General features: G+C 43.1%; 2 protein-coding genes across 5 annotated transcripts; one reads left to right on the top strand and one right to left on the bottom strand.

Moving 5' to 3' along the window:
• The first annotated feature begins 120 nt into the window (after positions 1-120).
• Positions 121-7,049, top strand: LOC129815361 (uncharacterized). Of its 2 annotated transcripts, none has more exons than XM_055869119.1 (4): positions 121-4,146; positions 5,011-5,139; positions 5,340-5,719; positions 5,795-7,049. In XM_055869119.1, the coding sequence occupies exons 2-4, from the start codon at positions 5,028-5,030 to the stop codon at positions 5,972-5,974; spliced, it is 672 nt and encodes a 223-aa protein (XP_055725094.1). In that variant the 5' UTR covers positions 121-4,146; positions 5,011-5,027; the 3' UTR covers positions 5,975-7,049. The 2 variants fall into 2 exon arrangements, with proteins under 2 accessions (XP_055725094.1, XP_055725093.1); XM_055869118.1 differs by having other exon boundaries at positions 5,337-5,719.
• LOC129815358 (NGFI-A-binding protein 2-like) lies at positions 6,945-14,876 on the bottom strand. Of its 3 annotated transcripts, XM_055869115.1 has the most exons (8): positions 14,569-14,875; positions 14,288-14,421; positions 12,603-13,520; positions 12,326-12,459; positions 11,558-11,609; positions 10,775-10,889; positions 9,751-9,936; positions 6,945-8,132 (listed from the first exon to the last, which is right to left on the bottom strand). In XM_055869115.1, exons 3-8 carry the CDS (start codon positions 13,509-13,511, stop codon positions 8,035-8,037), a joined length of 1,494 nt encoding a protein of 497 aa, XP_055725090.1. In that variant the 5' UTR covers positions 13,512-13,520; positions 14,288-14,421; positions 14,569-14,875; the 3' UTR covers positions 6,945-8,034. The 3 variants fall into 3 exon arrangements, with proteins under 3 accessions (XP_055725090.1, XP_055725089.1, XP_055725091.1); XM_055869114.1 differs by having other exon boundaries at positions 14,288-14,875; XM_055869116.1 differs by lacking the exon at positions 9,751-9,936 and having other exon boundaries at positions 14,288-14,876.
• Positions 14,877-17,715: the final 2,839 nt, after the last annotated feature.

Raw genomic sequence — 17,715 nt, 5'->3', positions numbered from 1 at the left:
CCTTTGTGCAAGGAGGTGCACTACCAGAGCCCTGCAAAATGACCTCCAGCAGGCCACAAATGTGCATGTGTCAGCATATGGTCTCACAAGGTGTCTGAGGATCTCATCTTGGTACCTAATGGCAGTCACATGGAGGGCTATGCGGCCCCCCAAAGAAATGCCACCCCACACCATGACTGACCCACCGCCAAACCGGTCATGCTGGAGGATGTTGCAGGCAGCAGAACGTTCTCCACGGCGTCTCCAGACTCTGTCACGTCTGTTACATGTGCTCAGTGTGAACCTGCTTTCATCTGTGAAGAGCACAGGGCGCTAGTGGCGAATTTGCCAATCTTGGTGTTCTCTGGCAAATGCCAAACGTCCTGCACGGTGTTGGGCTGTAAGCACAACCCCCACCTGTGGACGTCGGGCCCTCATACCACCCTCATGGAGTCTGTTTCTGACCGTTTGAGCAGACACATGCACATTTGTGGCCTGCTGGAGGTCATTTTGCAGGGCTCTGGCAGTGCTCCACCTGCTCCTCCTTGCACAAAGGTGGAGGTAGCGGTCCTGCTGCTGGGTTGTTGCCCTCCTACGGCCTCCTCCACGTCTCCTGATGTACTTGCCTGTCTCCTGGTAGCGCCTCCATGCTCTGGACACTACGCTGACAGACACAGCATACCTTCATGCCACAGCTCGCATTGATGTGCCATCCTGGATGAGCTGCACTACCTGAGCCACTTGTGTGGGTTGTAGACTCCGTCTCATGCTACCACTAGAGTGAAAGCACCGCCAGCATTCAAAAGTGACCAAAAACATCAGCCAGGAAGCATAGGAACTGAGAAGTGGTGTGTGGTCACCACCTGCAGAACCATTCCTTTTTTGGGGGTGTCTTACTAATTTTTTGAGCAGTGTACAAAACATTTACATAGACAAAAATATTCTCAACCTCCAGATGAGTATGAGGGGGGATTTTAATTATAATTCTGACAAGCTTGTTTTGCTGGTAGCTTATTCTTTAGATGTTTAGGGCTGCTGGTAAATCCTGATGTGCAGGCATAAAGAAGTGACATTGGACTAGTCTTTAGGGTGTCTATAGTTAGGTTTCCATCCAATTGGCGACAGATTTTCATACCAATATTCTAAAATCTTCATAAAAACAATATACCATTTGAGTTTCCTCTTGAAAGATTTGGCGTCGAACAACATGACAGGGAAGATTTTAATTTTCCTGACATCCATATGCATTCAGATCTGACCTGGCGCAACTAGCGCCATCAATAACGGCGGGATGTTGGTCAAATGAGCCACATTTACGTGTCCTTAAACAGCTATAAGAAATTACAAAAACACTTCCTTGTGTTTTGATGTGTAGTGTATGCTAAACTTCATAGCCTATTTTTTTTCTGCTTTCCTAAACTTTCTTAAAACAATAATTTTCCACCTCACGGGTCAGCTTTCAGAGATTTGAATATTAAATTGTATCAGGGCATTGCATGCATAGACCTTTAGGCTTAGATGTCCACTGTATAATATTAATATTTTAATTGTATACATACTAACTGTATACATACTACCGTTCAAAAGTTTGGGGTCACTTAGAAATGTCCTTGTTTTTGAAAGAAAAGCACTTTTTTTGTCCATTAAAATAACATCAAATTGATCAAAAATACAGTGTAGACATTTAATGTTGTAAATTACTATTGTAGCTGGAAACAGCAGATTTTTTTTTAATAGAATATCTATATAGGCGTACAGAGGCACATTATCAGCAACCATCACTCCTGTGTTCCAATGGCACATTATGTTAGCTAATCCAAATGTATCATTTTAAAAGGCTAATTGATCATTAGAAAACCATTTTGCAATCATGTTAGCACAGCTGACAACTGTTGTTCTGAATTTAAAGAAGCAATAAAACTGTCCGCCTTTAGACTGGAGCATCAGTATTTGTGGGTTCGATTACAGGCTCAAAATGGCCAGAAACTGGCCCTAACCAGAATAGAAAAGATTGGGAGGCTCCGGTGCACAACTGAGCAAGAGGACAGTACATTCGAGATCTAGTTTGAGAAACAGACACCTCACAAGTCCTCAGCTGGCAGCTTCATTAAATAGTACCCGCAAAACACCAGTCTCAACGTCAACAGTGAAGAGGTGACTCCGGTATGCTGGCCTTAGAGTTACCAGCCTCAGAAATTGCAGACCAAATAAATGCTGCAGAGTTCAAATAACAGACACATCTCAACATAAACTTTTTAGAGGATAATGCCTGAATCAGGCCTTCATGGTCAAATTGCTGCAAAGAAACCACTACTAAAGGACATCAATAAGAAGAAGAGACTTGCTTGGGCCAAGAAACACACGCAATGGACATTAGACCAGTGGAAATCTGTCCTTTGGTCTGATGAGTCAAAGTTTGAAATTTTTGGTTCCAATCGCCATGTCGATGGTGAATGGATAATCTCTGCATGTGTAGTTCCCACTATGAAGCACGGCAGAGGAGGTGTGGGGGTGCTTTGCTGGTGACACCGTCAGGGATTTATTTAGAATTCAAGGCACACTTAACCAGCATGGCTACCACAGCATTCTGCAGCTATAAGCCATCCCATCTGGTTTGCGCTTAGTGGGACTATCATTTGTTTTTCAACAGGACAATTACCTAACACACCTCCAGGCTGTGTAAGGGCTATTTGACCAAGAAGGAGAGTGATGGAGTCCTGCATCAGATGACCCGGTCCACACAATCACCCGACCTCAACCCACATGAGGTGGTTTGGGATGAGTTGGACCACAGAGTGAAGGAAAAGCAGCCAACAACTCCTTCAAGACTGTTGGAAAAGCATTCCAGGTGAAGCTGGTTGGGAGAATGCAAAGGGTGGCTACTTTGAAGAGTCTAAAATATTGTCAAGTCTACTCCTGCTCCCCGGCACTCAACATTGCCGGTTTACTAATCACTGGTTCTGACTACCATCATTACGCACACCTGGCACCATCGTTACACACAGCTGTGCCTCATCGTGACACACCTGGACTCCATCACTTCACAGATTACCTCCCCTATATGTCACTCCCTTAGTTCCATTCTCCAGGCAGTATTGGTTGTGTTTCATGTTCAGGCGCTACTCTTGTTTTTGTATCGTTCCATGTTTATAGTATTATTAAACTCACCTCCTGCACTTGCTTCTCGACTCCCAGCATCTCCGTTACAAATATAAAATAGTTTGATTTGTTTTACACTTTTTTGGTTACTACATGATTCCATATGTGTTATTTCATTGTTTTGACGGCTTCACTATTATTCTACAATGCAGAATATAGTAAAAATAAAGAAAAACCTTTGAATGATTAGGTGTGTCCAAACTTTTGACTGGTACTGTATATCAATCTATATAAAAGGTCTATATAAAGGAAGAGAAGCTTAGTCCTAACACCAGAGAGATATGCATTTCTTTGTCAGATGGCTGTTGCGGCTACTATACAGATATAGACGTACAGGAGGCTAATTAGTTCAATTTCGATCCGAATATTTTTTATAAAGATACTCATATAATCTAACAATATAATGCTTAACTCTGGTAGGCCTCAAACAGACTTTCTCACCTCAAATTCAATTGACAGAGTGACGCGACGCACTGCCTTCAGGAAGTTTACCCAGGACACTCCTGACCTGCAAACCAACATTTTATTTCATAATTGGTTAAAGTAAGAGTCAGTTTTAGATGTTGGTTACTGGTTTTACATGCGTATCCTTATCGAGATTCCCTAAAAAACACACCTCTTCGATACAACTACGACCGGATGTAGCTTTTTCGCAGCAGGTTAGGATAATTCGATTCCTAACCTGCTATAAAAAGTAACATACGGTCGTAACTATATCGAAGTTCCGTGTCCTTATCTTATATACTCTGCCTTTTTCCTGCAACAACTCAACTTCTCTGTTGTGCTCCTCTCATTGAAGTTCAAAAATGATCCGGTTAATGGTATTCAAAAGAACAGTTTACGAAGAACAACTTTTCCTGTTCCTGTTTCGGGGTTGATTTTGTTTCACTGGTAGGCTATAATCAACATTAGGACAAGTCCTCTTCTCAATAACGTTACATGAAAGATATGAAAGCGTGTTCAACGTGATTTCCCGTGGTGTCATTGAGAAAGACCACTCGTATGATCGTAAGTTATATTAATCTTCACCTTTGTCAGTTTAAGTGCGTCCACGTCTTGAAAATGCCTGTACCAAAATTATCAGAGTTGACCTTATCTCACAAGAAATTCAATCAATGAAAACAAAGTTTGAAGCTAGGGGAACATGCTTTGTTTTCAACAATTGCAGTATGTTATTTAACATTTAATGGAAAATCAATAGTATATGCAGGTTTTCAAATACAGCTCTAATAAGTTTTCACAATAATCATATACACTTCAACATGTGATTGAAGTGGTAATTTGAAGGCTGGCTGTATCAAACATGAATGAAACTTTTACATTACCTTATTAGAAAGCCTGTATAAGACATACTGTCAATTCCATTACATGTGTATTTTCCTGTTATGTTATGAATGCTTTCTGTTTTATGAAGTGGTATGAGTTCCTGTACAGTTTACAATTCTCGTCACAAATAGAATATGCCTCTTGGAAAAAAACAAATGTGATTTTATTATGCCTGAAATAAAGGCGTTTGATAGGTATCAGTTGTATTTAGTACATTTAGAGCCAGGTATTTTTAGTTATACTGTAAAAAGTGTTCAGTGATTTCTGTGTTTGACTTTGGACATAGACCCCACAGATGTTTTGTATGATAGGGCCCCATTCTCTCCCCTCGACTTGGTTCCCTTTTTCCTTATCACTTCCTTCTTTAGACTCAAGTTGAGGGAGGGAAACTAGACCTTGCACACAACTGACGATAGCATAACATAACAGTATATTACACTCACGGGAGCAGAAGTACCACCTCAACATTTATTTTTTGGACTCAAAGGTGATCATTTTTCATGTACACTGTAATGTACGGGTCTCTTTTTCAATGGCTTTGTAAAGATCCCTATGCTGCTGAGATGGAGGAGGCGTACACAGAGCTGTACAGGGAGTTCCTCCGACTGCGCTCACTATGTCTGAAGCAGGCTGCTCTACTCCAGCAACTCACAGAGACACTGAGGAGACAGCGAGGTCACTCCCATCTCCTTTTTATATGATAAGAAATTATATGCTTCTCATACATGCCTGTTCTGCAGGTTTTTTGTGTTACGATGAATGCCAAAATCTGTGAATTCGGTGCGTACTGTATATACAATATAAATTAATCTAGTAGGCTACAAGACAGTCAAGATGTTGGACAGACTTATAAAATCTGGTTCCTTCCTTAGTAGAAGCCCCTGTTTCTGATGGACAACCCAGCGTAATGGCATCAATCCCAGTCCAGTGCACCCAGGATGGCCTGGGGTCTCTCCCTGCACGGCCAGAACCCCCAATGGTACCAACACACAACCCTGCTGCACACCGTGGCGGTATAGTCCTATCTGGGGCCTTTGGCTCACTCTCTGATCTCCTGGAGGGGGATTTGGGCAGACTACGGCTGGACTTTGCTCATCCAGGGACAGAAAGGAATGAGGTCCTCAAACCCGCCCCCCTCAGGCCTCTGGATCTACCTCGGGGTAATAATGGAGAGGTGGCACCCTCCAGTGTCTCTGGGGACTCGAAGCAAGCAGGTCGATTTTGGGGTGATGATACGACCCGACAAATGTTCCGGGTAGGTTTCTCCCCTTGAATTCATATTTAAATGTTTTATTAGACTTAATCATTTGACTAGTCACCCCCTCCTTAGATGCCCTCGGCGTGTGGCTCCTTCTTGGACAGTGAGTTCCTGAGCCAGAACGGGGGAATGATGCTGATGTCAGAGGTGGCAATGCAGTCTCAGGTGTGTGACTTCTGCAATGCTGTGTTCCCTGGCTACACCACCACCAGGGGGGACTTCCTGCGCCATCTCCACACACACATCAGCTAAAACTCTGGTTCCACGTTGATTCAACATCATCGCATAGATTTTTTGTGGTTGAAATGGCATGGAAACAATGTTGATTCAACAAGTCTTTTCCCAGAGGGTTATTTTGTTGCCACAGTGATCAGTAATTTGCGCCATGGGCCCTGGTCAAAAGTAGTACACTATATCATAGGGTGCTATTTGGGATGCTGCCTTTGTCTTTCACAATCAACGCAGCGATGCAAAAGCACACAGCAGAACTCCTCAACGAGCCACCAGATTGGCAGCTATATCTCCCTATATTTAGTCTGCTATCTCATCATGGTGGTGGGGGTGCGCAGACTCACATGGAGTGAAAAGAGGGTGACATCACAGATATAGGTGAGTCATGCAAGCATCGTTCGTACAGGATTAGCACTCAGCACAGAACTGGAAGGAACAAACAACTTGACGGCGGTGATGATGGTGGTGGTGATATTGGGGGGTGAGTGGGAATGTCTGTTTGGACTTAGTGCTTTTCTATTAGTTCCCTAATTGCTGGCAGCATTCGAATGACAAAGGCTTATTCAGCCTTATCGTACATTTGACTCTTATGCTCCGTCAAAATGGATATCCTCAAAAGAAGTGCAACAAATGGGGCCACAAGATTTTTAAAACAATAAAATAACATTTATTGGGTATTAACAAAATAAATAATTTTCTGTTCAACATAACAAACTGAGGTTGTTTAATGCTTGTGAGGCAGGTGGTTACAGTTTAGGTACCTCATGGTAATAATGTGTGCATCCCAAATTGCATTCTATTTCCTCTATAGAGCACCACCTTTAACCAGAGCCATATGGGCCCTGGTCAAAAGTAGTTCATTATATAGGATATTGAAGGCCTTTTGGGATGCAGAAAATGAAATGTCCTTGATTCACCCTGATTTCTTAATCATCCAAACACCTTTCTTTTCAACATTCATACCCAGTAACATCTGATGATGTTTTCTTAAAAAAAAAAAAAAATATGTTAAATTATCCAAAACTCCGTTGTCAAAGAATTTAGTGTTTTAATATGACATACATACTGTATAAAAAAATAAAACATTGGGAGATGATCATTTGTCATTGTTACCTAAGTAATTGCCTCAAGTAACAGTTATGCAAATGATTGTTGCTTGTAAATTATTGTTGCTTGTTTAAGCCTTAAATTAAATCAAAGAATGTTGAGTTCACCAATAAATCTAATCTAAGGGCTCAATAATATTTACATATTAACATCCAAACCCAGCTCTCCAAGTGAACAGTCTCAGTGGGTGTAAGTGACACTTGCTGCAGTATTGGGAGGAAAAGGCCTCTGAACCTGATTATTGTCTCTGTACACATATTTCTGTTTATCATCTAACTATCAATCGGTCAACACTCGAACGAGTGACACTTTGCAAACCAAGCTTTAACGGCATTGTCATTACAGATACTTATCCTCATCACAAGTCCTTTCTCAGTTACAACCTTTTGATAGAAGGAACAAAAATAGCACCAAAAGTTAGTCATGATATCAACATTTTGCATCCATTGTCCCGGGGGCGGAGTGGGGGAGGAGGGGATTATTGGGATTATGTTCATAGGGGACAAACCTCCCACAGTTGTGTAAGTGTTACTGTAGTCCTGTGGAGATGTGGCTAATGCCCTCGGAGGGTTTGGGCACACTATATACAGAGGTAAAGTTGTAGAGCAACTGTCTCTCAATTTCAGTACTGGAGGGCCGTAGTATTTGCAGGTTTAGGATGTGTTGCCTCTGCCTGAACCACCCGATTCAGCCAATCATGGGTTCTGTCCCAAATAGCACCCTATTCCTGAAATCATGCACAGCTTTTGACCAGGGTTCTGATCAAAAGTAGGGCATTATGTAGGGTGCCATTTAGGATGCACATGATTTAGATTGGAATTATTTATTCCACGTCCCCTCCCCCTTCCCTGTACTACTACTGTTAGTGGTTTAAGTACAGATGGAAAGCCTGCTGAGTTTGGCCCTTTCAGGATTGAAGGTGATGAGAGGCAGGGTTGTTGATGGGTTCTCAGGATGATGAGTGGTTGGTTTCACTACTTTCCCCCTTGGTCCGAGTCATCTTTGGTGCTGCCAGGGCTGCTGCTCCTGCACACTGCTACTGAGCTCCTCCTCTCCGCCTTAGCCTCAAAGTCTTGAATGGGAAAGATGAGGGCTTTTAGCCTATATGCCCCGACTGAGACAATATGATGACAATACATTATTACTCCCCCTGAACCTTTGAGTGCTTGCTATTGTCAACTGTACACCAATTAATGCATGCTAGATTGGTTAGGGTCATAACTTTTACGAGTACTTCACTTACTCAAAGTAATAAAACTGGAAATACAACAACACCATTCAACTATGGTAGCAAACTTTAATATTTGAAATGGAATATTAAATGTCAAGGGTTTTGTCTGACAGAATGAGCCCACCTACAGGCTAATAGGATAACACTGTAGAGGGAGTAGGTGCAGTTAAAGTATAGTCAGAGGAGACGGGTCGTGTTGAGTGAGTGAAACAGAAAAGGAGAAGGAAACCAAGGTGAGTGATAAGAACAAAGGACGACGGAGGGGAAGTGAGAGGGAGACCGACGTCATAGAGAGATGAAATGGTTGTTTTTCCCCCTCTACTTACTTCTTAAGTAGAGGGAGAGGGAGAAAAATAAGCCTGTGCCATTTCCCTGCCCACAGGTTTTTATTTTTGTTCTCTGTCGCTCGGTGAGTCAATGCAACGCCCCTCCAATTACAGCCCACTCCTTCGCCCCCTCTCTCCATCCATCCCGCCCTTCAGCCCACATGCCTAACACACTGTGACGTCAGCCGGTGGCGGAGCGAGGGAGGGGGTCTGTTTCTACCGCCCCACAGCACTTCCTCTCCCCCTCCCGCTATCATTCTCTCTTTCTCCCACTCGATCTCCCTGTATCTTCTCCACCCTGCCTACTGTGACAGCCTAGTGCTACGGCACAGTAGTTTTATTCACATCTGAATGGCTGTACCTTTAACATTTTAATGATGCGTTATAAGATGTGACAGGGTAAAGGGTACAATCATTTGAAGTGTCATAATCAGTTATTTACATACGCTACTAGACCACATGGCAATTTGACTGTATTGACATCCATGTCAATTTTCAGTGTGGTTTGTAGCTGATAGGCTACCTCCTCCCCTCTCTATCCCCCAACTAATTTTCCTTCCTTCTTCTCCAGTCCCAGCTAGTTAGAACTCAGACCTGGCTAGTGGGAGGAATCACAACAGAGATTCTGACTCACTTGGGTTCCTTGAAACAGTCTTTAAATGACGGTAGCAAAACTCTCCGGCCTTTTAGCCCTACCTCAGTTTCTACTTGTTATCAATGTAAACGATACTGGCAACAGGGACAGTATGTTAAAGTGATAGTTCACTTCAAAATTTAAGTTTGTTAAAAAGATTCAGGCCTCGAAAGTGGTTTAATATCAGGATGAGTCAATGTGCCAGTCAATGTCCCACGCCATCTGTTGCGTAGCTCTAGTGAGATTTGGCTGTATGTCTCAATCTCAAATTAATGGGAAAGATAGGCACAGTTTAAAAACAATGAAATGAGACAGTGCATATTTCCTATTCATTTGAGATTGAGACGTAGCCGAATCTACACAACAAATGTTGTGAGACACAGTCATCTCAACATCACAAAAACCTTTTAGGCCTGAAAAATTCAGACTATCACTTTAAGAGTGTTAGTATGATAACTCTTGCATGATAATGTTTGTAAGCCATTATTCAGAAAGTCACCTGTGGTATGTGTCCCCTCTGACCTAAGGCTGACCTTGCCAGCACGGTCATGTGACACCATCCTAGCCAATCGCAGCCCCTCATCCATGAGCGTTTGTTGCATGAGATGGCGATTCCAGTTGGCAGGTATGGAGGTGTCGGTGGGGGGGCGGGGTGATGGAGATTGGTTGCACTGTGAGCCTACGTCTAAGACAGACAAGGTTAGGTGTGAATGCCATTTTGAACCAATCACATATAGCTGCTTCTTGACAAGGCTGAGATTGCGTCCCAAATGGTACCCTATTCCCCATAGACGGTTTGGTTGATTAGCAACAAAACCGACACGTGCGCAACTATGGGGCAAAAAAGATGGGGTTGGCATAGATTGTTGACAAAATGTAAATACATTTTAGTCCCCAAATGTTTATTAAAAACAAATACATTTGCACAATGAGCACTTGTCTCTCAAATACATAGTTACAGTTGTTGATGCCCTAGCTAGCGAATTTTAGCCATATTAGCATAGACATGAGTCAAAACGCCTCAAAAGAATACATGGTATCAATAACAAGATACAAAGAGCTGAAACGAGCCACTTACGATTCCCCATATGGCAGCTTCTTGTCATTGTTGCTAGTTATTTGACTGTGCAGAATCATAACACCACATGGCCTTCTGCCTCATCGATGCTCACACATTTTTTGTGACGATGTCAGCCAACCTGTCTATTGGGCTACGGTCAAAAGTAGTGCACTATATAGGGAATAGGTTGCCATTTGGGACACATATGACACCACAGAAAACATTAACTATTTGGGCTTGATTATAAATGGTGCTTTAAAGTCAGTGGGGCTCTGTGACATTTACAGAAACACATAAAGAATGTCTGGGAATGGAATGTGATTAAGTGACACTGTACAAGATCAGTGCTAAATGTTTTCAACAATTACTGTATATACTGTACATGCTAGACTTACTTGACTTAAGCCGATATAAATGCTAGTGTTACTAAGAAATAATATTTGGATCTGGACACCATACATACCTTGTGTTAGGCTGTCCAGACTCTCTCCTGATAGGCTGTCCTCGTCAGCCCTCTGGGACACGCCCTCTGACCCTTCAACACCATGGAGGGAGGACACACACTCCGACACTATCACCTGAAACACACACACTTAACCATTAAATACACAAAACATCTCAAACACACACTTCCACACTATCACCCGAAACACACACCAAAACGTAATATTGTGTGTATTACAATGCAATTACTACTGAAAAGTACCTATGGTATAAATTGATTTATGAACTGGGTGATTTGAGCCCTGACTGCTGATTGGCTGACAGACGTGGTATATCAGACCATATACCATGGGTATGACAAAACATTTATTTTTACTGCTCTAATTATGTTGGTAACCAGTTTATAATAGCAATAAAGCACCTCGGGGGTTTGTGATATATGGCCATTAAACCACGGCTAAGGGCTGTGTCCAGGCACTTCGCTTTGCGTCATGCCTAAGAACAGCCCTTAGCCATGGTATATTGGCCATATACCACACCTCCTCAGGCCTTATAGATTAAATATTGTAAAGGATTAATTGAATTGTAGCCATGGTATAAATTACAGCATATAAATTATTGCAATTTATTCCCCTTACAGCTCATTCATTGTCTACCAATGCCGTATCCAATAGATTACCAATATTATGTTGACAAAACAGCTTTTGTACACCCACAATAACACATTTAAACAAGAGTGAGATAGAGTTTGGTATAGTTTTACTCTTTCCTGTTAGGGGTTCAGAGACTTTAGCCCACTCACCTCACTTTTTACTCTCTTTTGGGATGGTAAGCTGCAGTCATCTGCACTTGATCTGTAATAAGAGAAGGTATAATAAAGTAAAAAGGCAGTAAAAGAAGAGCAAACCTCTTGTGCAAACTCCAGAATTCAGTTGGTCCTGTTTTGTTCATTAGCAAGTAGTAGCTCACTATATCCAATTACAATATAAAAACTGATGTTGAGTAACCAAACCTCGAGGCTATTTGTGACTAAAAGTAAACACATACATTATTCATTGAGTTTGAAAGATGTTTTTTTGTTATTGATTATATGAGACGCTTGAGTGTTTGAATGTGCTTTAATTTAGTTGGTTACACAGTATGACTTTGTTTTTAAGCTGATGCACTGACTGCAGTGCTGTCTGACTAATAGCATGACCTTGGCTAGGCTTAGCTATGTGTGCTGTGGGAGTTCCCAGCTTTCCCTCTGTTCTATACGCCCACCTCTCTTCGCCCCTATGCTGCCTGCAACCACATAGTAGTTTCTCTATGATCATATCTGGTTGAGAAAAGGAATCATATATTCTCAAGGCAAAGCAGAACATAACATTTGAATTTCTAATATCGTAACTCTCTCTATTTGGGTTTCTTTGTCTGCGTCCCAAATGGCACCCTATTCCCTATGTAGTGCACTACTTTTGACCAGAGCCCATAGGGGATAAAACCTAGTTATAGAGGAAGAGACAGAGGGTGGGATGGTCATCAGATTGGGGTAGGGAAGACCCTAAACTGCGCAGGCTCGTGCCCTTACCTGGCATGCTTGAGTGTGGAGGTGTAGGCGCATTCTCTCGCCACCTGTCTAGCCAATGAGAAGAGCTCTACCCGTCGCAGAAGCAGAGCGTTGTCACGCATACAGAACTGTGCAGCCGCTTCATTGATGATCAGCTGAAAATGAGGAGGACATAAAATAAGGTGAAAGGGGAAAGAGAATGGTAGAATGATATGAACAGCATGATAAAAAGAAAAGGCTCAAGCCTAACACATACCGGTACACAGAGACCTCTAATAGTGGAAACACATGCCCTTACCTCGTGATGTGTGAGCTGCTTGCCCTCCCTCCTCTTGGAGTCGAAGCGGCCGTAGATGAGGCTGTACTTACGGATCTCCTCCTCCTTGGCCACATCCTGGGGTGCCATCTTGAAGATGTGGCCCACCGTCTTGGCCATCTTCTTGTTCATCCTCAGCAGTGTCTTCACCTCTCTGGGGTCCGACCTGGGTAGGGTCCTCAGGAGCCTGTCCACGCTCTCCCCCACTGCCTGCGCCGTCTCCCCATCCAGCTGACCCCCGGGCCAGGCCGAGAGGGCTGCCGGAGAGAGAGATGAGGAGGATGCCGGGGGCGTGGAGGGACCTGGGGGACGAGGGGGGAGCAGAGGTGGGCTGGGCTGCTCCTCGTCCACCCCTGAGGCTGAGGCGCTATTCCCGTCCTGTTCAGGGCTGAGCCAGTGAGGGTCCATTGGGGACAGCTTGTCCCTGTAGTGGGTGTCCTGGGGCTGCGGTGAGGCCTGGGAGCAGGGGCTTCTGGGGCTCCCGCTGTGCATAGGGGTGAGGCATGCCCTGTCCTCTCTGTCACACGGTGACCCCGGCTGCCCGTTGCTCAGGGACTTCCTGAGTCCTCCGGCAGCGGTCCCGCTAGCACCCGTCCCATCAACCTTGAACAGAGGGATTCCCCCCAGGGGCACGTTGGCCAGGGGCTGATTGAAGAGGGCTGGGTTGGCCGCCCAGTCGCGGAGGGCCTTCTGCAGACGGCGCACGTGCAGTGGCTTGGTCGCCATGCCGACCAGCGCCATGATTTCCAAGAACTCGTCCTCTGCAGCCTCACAGAGCTGTTGCACGTCGTCGCCACCCTGCTGGATGAAGGTGTCGTAGTATGCCAGAAGGTTGGCCCTCTGCAGCACCCGGTACAGCTGCAGCTCGCCCAGCGTGCGTGGCAGAGACATGGTGCAGGACTGGAGGTGGGAAAGAAGGAACAGACCGGAGGAGAGTTACTCAAGAGTCTAAGTTTTAATAAATGGCTCATCAATCAATGGTAGGAGTATTGTGTTGTGTGTACAGAATGCTTTATTCATTTGTTTGCTATATGGTATAATCTATATGTATTGTTATTTTGGGTTATGTTTTCTTTGGAATGTTAGCAATTTTCTACCAATCTTTTTGTGGTGTAGTGGTAACTACTGCTGTGATGCTATATCTGGGAACAGATGTCTCATATAAGAACACCTAAAGTCCATATCCATCAGATGTCTTGTATAAGAAGACAATGTCAATATCTTTAATTTTTTTCACCAAAATTACTAAATTAGATACTTATACTCCAATAGCCTACTTTTCCTGATAGTATATTATTATTGGTGATAATCTTTGGCAACATTTCACATGTGGGTGCCCAACCCTCTATACCTCAAATATGCAGGATATGTACACATGGTATTATTGGGGAAATGTAGGCCTACAGTTTAGAAATGCACAATTTTTGATCTCTTATTCAAGTTGTGAGAATTAAAAACAGTTTGTCTATTCTTATGAGACCCGAATTTGATAGTTCATATTACGCACAAAGCGATGGTTACGAAAACAATCATTGAAAAAACTATGACAATAGTATTACGCGCACATCCGTCCAAGCCCAATACCAGACAATACATATATCTATGGAATTACACACGCATGTAAAATTTCAGAATAAAACATTTAAATGACTAATGTAATCTCTTACCTCGTCCACGTCGTCCGACGGCTGAATTGGCAGAGGGGACCCGCGCTCACTGAGTGACGGAGTGGTGTCTCCAGCAACAGAATCCAGTTTTCGCGCAATATGTGCCGCCTCGTAATAGGCTCGATTATGGAATGCTAAAGGTAAATGAGCAAAAGCCTAATGGTTATCTCACTTTTAACCTTGTCGAAAGTCCCATCCAATCCCGTTAAATTGTTATCAATGAAAGGGCTGAGACAAAAAATAATAATAAGAAACGGTGATCAACAGCCTATTGTAAATACCTTAAATTGATTTGTATAATGCTCTCTTTCCCTGTACAATCGTTTTCATTCTCACTTCGGAGTGGCGTTGTCATCAGCTAAATCCCTGAGCATATCGTAACTCGTCTGGATTCGTTAGCAGATATCCTCCCCTGACGAACCGTATTGGTTGCTGGCTGCCTTTTTGCTGGTTGTGTGGGTGCGAGAAACCTGGGGGCGGACTGCAGCACGCCATTTGACCGAAAAAGAGCTTTCCTCTCCCGGTAGAGAGGCGGCTTTCAAATTGGAGATGTGGGAGGCGGGGGCTTGAAAGGCTGAGGTTTGCTTATTAACCCTTTCATTTTCTGATTTTGTCTGCCCACTTCGCAATAAGATGTACCTGTCTAAGCCTATTCAATACAAACTGAGGACCACATAGGCTACCATTCTGGTCAGTCACATAAATGTGTGAGGTTAGCTGTATGATAGCCTATGCTGATAATAGCATAACCTTCGATTTAATTAATCTCCCTTTATTGCACTAGATCAGTTATTTATTGCACTAGATCAGTTATTTATATTGGGTGCTGTTTCACAGATATATCGTGTTGATATACAGCGCAGTCGTGTAAACAGAATGGACATACAGTAATAGCCTTGTGCAGCAGAATCATAAAGTGGGTGGCAAGTGGTGAAGGACTGTTTCCGATCGGTTGGGTAGATTCTCTGCATGACGCATAAGATAGGGGATTCCCCAATGATGCAACAGGCATCACTGTGAATTTGATGTACAGTAGTCCTACAGCGTTGCAGGTTTGTTGTGATAAATAGGCTATCTTAAATTAATTGAACAAAATCCGAAGTTGATTTTGCGTAAATTAATGGCATTTAGGCTCCAACATGTCTGGCCATGATTGTTTTGATTGGTTTAACTTGGGAAGAATTGGTTTAATGGTTTATGTTGAGTAGGCCTATATGTTCACCACAGCTGTGTGATTTTGCACAAAGCACCACTGTCTCTGTGTCCTTCGGGTCACCATGTAGGCGTTGAAGCATGCTGACACGTTCTATCTGCGCCCTCTCAACCAAATAAGCAATCTTTTTTTAAATGTATCAAAAGCTGTGTGTGTGAAAAGAAAGTCTAGATTATTAATGAAAACTAAACTATAGGCTTCACTATTTCTACTAGGCTGAACAATTTTTATTAGGCCTACAGTGCATTCGGAAAGTATTCAGACCCCTTCCCTTTTTCCACGTTTTGTTACCATACATCCTTATTCTAAAATGGATTACATTTTTTCAACCTCTCATCAATCTACACAAAATACTCCATAATGACAAAGCGAAAACAGGTTTTTAGATATTTTTGCTAATTTATAAAAATGTTAAAACAAATACCTTATTTACATAAGTATTCAGACCCTTTGCTATAAGATTTGAAATTGAGCTCAGGTGCATCCTGTTTCCATTGATCATCCTAGAGATGTTTCTACAACTTGATTGGAGTCCACCGGTGGTAAATTCAATTGATTGGACATGATTTGGAAAGGCACACACCTGTCTATATAAGGTCACACAGTTGACAGTGCATGCCATAGAAAAAACCAAGCTATAATATTGAAGGAATTGTCTGTAGAGCTCCGGGACAGGATTGTATCGAGGCCCAGATCTGGGGAAGGGAACCAAAAAATTTCTGCAACATTGAAGGTCCCCAAGAACACAGTGGCCATCTCTTCCTAGAGCTGTCCGCTGAGCAATCGGGGGAGAAGGGCCTTGGTCAGGGAGGTGACAAAGAACCCGATGGTCACTCTGACAGAGCTCTAGAGTTCCTCTGTGGAGATGGGAAAACTTTCCAGAAGGACAACCATCTCTGCAGCACTCCACCAATCAGGCCTTTATGGTAGAGTGGCCAGACGGAAGCCACTCCTCAGTAAAAGGGACATGACAGCCAGCTTGGAGTTTGCCAAAAGGCACCTAAAGGAGTCAGACCATGAGAAACAAGATTCTCTGGTCTGATGAAACCAAGATTGAACTCTTTGGTGGGAATGCCAAGAGTCACATCTGGAGAAAACCTGGAACCATCCCTACGGTGAAGCATGGAGGTGGCAGCATCATACTGTGGGGATATTTTTCAGCGGCAGGGACTGGGAGACTAGTCAGGATCGAGGAAAAGATGAACTGAGCAAAGTACAAAGATATCCTTGATGAAAACTTGCTACAGAGCGCTCAAGACCTAAGACTGGGGCGAAGGTTTACCTTCCAACAGGACAACGACCCTAACCACACAGCTAAGACAACACAGGAGTGGCTTCAGGACAAGTCTCAGAATGATTTTTACATTTTTTTATTTATTTAACCGTTATTTAACTAGGCTAGTCAGTTAAGAACATATTCTTATTTACAATGACAGCCTACCCCGGCCAAACCCAGATGACGCTGAGCCAATTGTGCGCCACCCTATGGGGCTCTCAATCATGGCCGGATGTGATATAGCCTGGATTCGACCCAGGGACTGTAGTGATGCCTCTTGCAATGTCCTTGAGTGGCCCAGCCAGAGCCCGAAATTTAACAGGATCGAACAGCTCTGGAGAGACCTGAAAATAGCTGTGCAGCGATGCTCCCCATCCAACCTGACAGAGCTTGAGAGGATCTGCAGAGAAGAATGGGAGAAACTCCCCAAATACAGGTGTGCCAAGCTTGTAGCATCATACCCAAGAGGACTTAAGGCTGTAATCGCTGCCAAAGATGCTTCAACAAAGTACTGAGTAAAGGGTCTGAATACATACGTAAATGGTTTATTTAAGGTTTTTATTTTGTAATAAATTTGTAAAAATGTTTAAAAAAAACAAACATTTTTTTCTTTTTCATTATGGGGTATTGTGTGTAGATTGATGAGGAAAAAAACGTTTTAATACATTTTAGAATAAGGCTGTAACGTAACAAAATATGGAAAAAGTCAAGGGGTCTGAATACTTTCCGGATGCACTGTTCACTTAACTAAAATTCTTATAATAGTAGGCCTAATTGGACCAGAGAATTTTGATTTTCTTATGAATAAGAAATAATGATTGCCCTCTTAAAATATCAGATTGACTGTAGGTCAAATAAAGGTGATTCTGAGAGGTCTTCTACTTCTTGGTCTTCTGAGGCAGAGGACATCCATACTGTGTTCAGTCCATCCCACTTCCT

This window comes from Salvelinus fontinalis, chromosome 18, assembly GCF_029448725.1.
Source record: "Salvelinus fontinalis isolate EN_2023a chromosome 18, ASM2944872v1, whole genome shotgun sequence".
NCBI lineage: Eukaryota > Metazoa > Chordata > Actinopteri > Salmoniformes > Salmonidae > Salvelinus > Salvelinus fontinalis.
The sequence above is the reverse complement of the archived record's forward strand: the minus strand, read 5'-3'. Positions and strand labels throughout refer to the sequence as shown.

Coding starts and splice junctions, on each gene's coding strand:
- LOC129815361 (XM_055869118.1), top strand. CDS start 5,028: ATGGAGGAGGCGTACACAGAGCTGTACAGGGAGTTCCTCCGACTGCGC. Junction 5,140..5,336: donor GACACTGAGGAGACAGCGAG/GTCACTCCCATC, acceptor TTCCTTCCTTAG/TAGAAGCCCCTGTTTCTGAT. Junction 5,720..5,794: donor CGACCCGACAAATGTTCCGG/GTAGGTTTCTCC, acceptor CCCCCTCCTTAG/ATGCCCTCGGCGTGTGGCTC.
- LOC129815358 (XM_055869114.1), bottom strand. CDS start 13,511: ATGTCTCTGCCACGCACGCTGGGCGAGCTGCAGCTGTACCGGGTGCTG. Junction 12,460..12,602: donor AGCAGCTCACACATCACGAG/GTAAGGGCATGT, acceptor CCTCATTTTCAG/CTGATCATCAATGAAGCGGC. Junction 9,937..10,774: donor TCTGGACAGCCTAACACAAG/GTATGTATGGTG, acceptor TGTCTGTCTTAG/ACGTAGGCTCACAGTGCAAC.